The sequence below is a fragment of the Anopheles arabiensis genome, chromosome 2, assembly GCF_016920715.1.
Source record: "Anopheles arabiensis isolate DONGOLA chromosome 2, AaraD3, whole genome shotgun sequence".
In the NCBI taxonomy this organism is placed as follows: Eukaryota; Metazoa; Arthropoda; class Insecta; order Diptera; family Culicidae; genus Anopheles; species Anopheles arabiensis.
This window is the reverse complement of record NC_053517.1, coordinates 62,625,350-62,628,988: the sequence shown is the minus strand read 5'-3', so window position 1 is coordinate 62,628,988 and position 3,639 is coordinate 62,625,350. Positions and strand designations below refer to the sequence as shown.

Below are 3,639 nucleotides of genomic sequence, written 5' to 3'. Positions count from 1 at the left end.
TTGTATGAGGAGTCATTTTACAAAAAAATTCAACGAAGACTTAACAAAAATCACCACCTAGACCATTACATCCAGTGTATTAAAAAGAGCGGAAATATGAAACAGTATAATTGTTTAGTGTTCGAGCAAAAGAACAAACCAAACAAAAATCAATCATCAACTTGCAGAAATTTTAAAAATATTTGCAAAAGCTTAGCACAACGACAATGCTTTACAATGGCCATAGATATGCTAGATAATCCGTTTACTGATAATATTACATATTACGGAGGAAACTTAGTTAAGCGAGAACATTGTAACAGTGTTTGCTTCATAGATTTGTGTGTTCCACATGTTTTTGTACCCAACAAAGCAACAGTAAATGGGATCGACTTCAGAAAAAACTTGCTAGTGTGCATAAAAAACCACGAAAATGAATATTATCCGTCGTATGGTATTATTGTCGAGATAGTGGTTATGAACAGTGCTATGTTTTTGCTGATTAAATTATGCAAAACTAACGGATATAATGATTATCTAGAAGCGTACGAAGTTGCAGTAGGACCAACTGAAACATTTGTTTCGTTTGAAGAAATCTATTCGCATACTACCTTTGCCTTCTGGTCACCATTTGGAAGTGATAAAAAATATGTCTCCCGAAGGAACTATTGCCAGGATTATTGACAAGCATAATATTATATTACATACTTAATAGGTTAGATTGGAAAATAGGAAAGATAGGTTGTAACTGATTAAACATTTCTTACAGTAAAAGAAGAAATAACGGACTTGGACACCTTCTTATCCCTGGACAACAATGATTTCACTAGACTACAGTTAACGACAAAAATGATAAAAATAATTCAAAAATATCAAAAACAGTATGGAGTTACAATTGACATTACAACGACTCCCAATGAATTTATGGAAGAAACGCAGAGAAATGAAGTACCAACCAGAAGCTTGAGTTCAACTTTCAAGATGCACAATTTTGACAAGGTGAGTATTATTGCTACGGCGTGATGTACATACAAAGAAGTAACTTTTTTTTTTTAAAGGAAATTGACGTTAGCCTACTCCTTCTGAAAAGTGATGAAGGTAAACAAATCCATGAAACATTGACAGAAGGAATTAAACCCGACGAGGTCACCAACAAAAAAATAAATCGAATAATTTGCGATTGGCTAGCGGACAATTACGGCGTGTAAGTATTGTAAAAAATAAGAAAAATGTGAATTGATCTACTACTTTCATATATTTCAGGCGTCCACAAACGGAAAAAAGTAATGCTTGCAAAATCATTAATTAAAACTTATCCCATTCTGGCCTCGAACGTTTCAGATGTACCCTATGTAAGTAAATTATTTTTTATTATTTAATACCACCATTACACATGGTGATGCTGTCGTTAACTGTGTATATGTTTTAGACCGTAACACTTTTGTTTTGAATTTCGTGCTGTCTGTTCTGAATGCTGCTAGGATGTATTCGCAATCACTTCGATTGAATTATGTACAATATAACTGTGTAAATCCAAACATATCTGCTGGTGATTAGAACATACTAACAGCTTAATCACAGTATGTCTCACGAGATTCGAACGCAATGCAAATCATGTGTCAATTCACTGGAAAATATTTGGACAAACAGAACACTTAAAAACAGAACAACACGAATTTTAATCAAATTTCGAATATTTTACAGGCAGCGTGGTTTCATAAAGGTGGACGAGGAGCAGGACGGCATGCTGGTTCTATTCATTATAGAATGGAAACCCTTGCAAAAAGATCCTGTAGTCGAGTGTTCTACCGATCAAGACACGATGAAGCGACTCCATCTTCTTCAAAAATAATAACGAACGACGAATGTGGAGAAAATATTGATGATTTGGTAGCATCACATATGAAGTTTCTTATACTTGGATATAAAATTGATGTTAACCTTTTTCACAGGTGTACGAGTTAGAAACTATTGTTCCCTTGGAAAATTCAATGGAAAACATAAAATATTTATGGAAACAAACACTGGCTTACCGGCACGAAAAGCGTGCCAGAGGGATTTTTTCCCAATTTATGACCGACTGTTCTGCGGCTTCAGCCTTCGGAGGAGAATTGGTATGTCGATTATCTTCTATCTCGATGGAAGTAGGGATACATTTGTAGCTCAATTCTTCATTTTTCAGATATCTTTAGAATTCGAATTGATGAATCCTACTGCTGCTAAATTCGAAGACATGTGGAATGTAATCCAACAGAAAATATTGGAAAAATTTCGAATAGATTACAGGTACATAAAAAATGACCTGATTCAGTCACTATGTCTGGTACGAGAAAAAAATACTATAAGAGGAGCCAAGCGAACCCGCGAAGAAGACTATAAAGAAAATGATGCGCGTACATTAAATCCACTTCACGGAATAATCGATGGGATTGATGTAAGTTACGAGGATTCAACAAGAGTTTCTATTACAGCTAACAATTGCAATTGTTGCAATTCTAATAATCACATTAACCTCATATTTTTCCCACAGACCTCGTGCTTAGAGACGATGTTTAATCCTCTATTTTTATGTTTCTTCTTCTTTTTTTAGTTCGAGACTTCATTTCCGACACCTGATGTCCCGCGCATTATAATTGTTGCCAAAATGTTTGAACTCGGCGAATGCTACGTGGTGTGGAAAAACAGTACGATTCATGTAGGAAACAATTTGATTCGTGCATTCATCGTTCTTTGTCAAGCCTTTACAGTTTTCAATGTAAAATGCTATGCGGCTGACAAACTTTTCTTTTCATTTTTTCATGCTTCATGCTTCAAACTTGGAGCACTCAGTACAACTAGTAATAAGTTTTTAAACCAGCTGTTTTAAAATCAAGTTTATAAAAGAATTTATTTACATTCTCCTTATTTAAAAAGCGCACCTGCTTTTGAATAGCCAGGTGAAAAGCAAAATTCTAGTGATTAGAATAATAATATGAATTCATCTGATATAATCAATATAAGATTTTACTATGAAATATTAGAACTTTCATCGGAAATAATTAACCCACTTCAAAAAGGTATAATAGCGTTTTTTCTTATTGAAAATTCAATCAAATTATTTAAACAATTTTTTATGCAAATAAAAAGGACTGGCATTCAAAATGATTGTTTTTATTTTTTGCCGAAATCTCAGTTAACCACAAACGAAAATCTTGGTTAAACGTAAACGTCAAAACAAACCGAAATTTCGGCAACCGAAATTTAACCGAAATATTTGCCGAGATGTCAGTTGTGCGGATCTCGGCAAAAATTAACCGAGATTCGGCAAAAATTTTTAAGAGTGTACTTGTACCTTACTGGTTGTCCCCAATGATTCCGAGTTGCTTACGGATGGCTCCGACTCAGCAGGTGTGGGTCGATCCGCATAAACTTAAGCGATAGTAATTATACTATGATAGAAAAGTTTGAATGCCCGTCATGGGTTCATGCCTCGAATGGACCGTGCCTCCATACGTAGGATTGACTATCCTGCTATGTTAACAATAAGTCACTGAAAGCCAAGCTCACTTGACCAACAGCGGTTGTTGTGCCAAAAAGAAGAAGGACCGTTTGAATGTGAATCAAATCACTTGCCGCCTTTACAGGAAAAAAATATCTCAAAACCTCTCAACAAAATCTTGT

At 34.8% G+C, this 3,639-nt stretch overlaps 1 protein-coding gene across 1 annotated transcript; it reads left to right on the top strand.

Annotated features, from left to right (window-relative positions):
* Window positions 1–1,253: 1,253 nt before the first annotated feature.
* LOC120897043 lies at window positions 1,254–3,031 on the top strand. Its single transcript, XM_040301651.1, has 5 exons — window positions 1,254–1,331; window positions 1,684–1,869; window positions 1,932–2,093; window positions 2,162–2,413; window positions 2,570–3,031. Exons 1-5 carry the CDS (start codon window positions 1,266–1,268, stop codon window positions 2,843–2,845), a joined length of 942 nt encoding a protein of 313 aa, XP_040157585.1. The 5' UTR covers window positions 1,254–1,265; the 3' UTR covers window positions 2,846–3,031.
* The last annotated feature ends 608 nt before the right edge of the window (window positions 3,032–3,639 follow it).

What these genes read in the sequence shown, in the direction of transcription:
- LOC120897043 (XM_040301651.1), top strand. Translation starts at nt 1,266, where the DNA reads ATGCTTGCAAAATCATTAATTAAAACTTATCCCATTCTGGCCTCGAAC. An exon ending in ACGTTTCAGATGTACCCTAT is followed by an intron (nt 1,332 to 1,683) that starts GTAAGTAAATTA and finishes AATATTTTACAG; the next exon opens with GCAGCGTGGTTTCATAAAGG. An exon ending in CAGCCTTCGGAGGAGAATTG is followed by an intron (nt 2,094 to 2,161) that starts GTATGTCGATTA and finishes TTCATTTTTCAG; the next exon opens with ATATCTTTAGAATTCGAATT.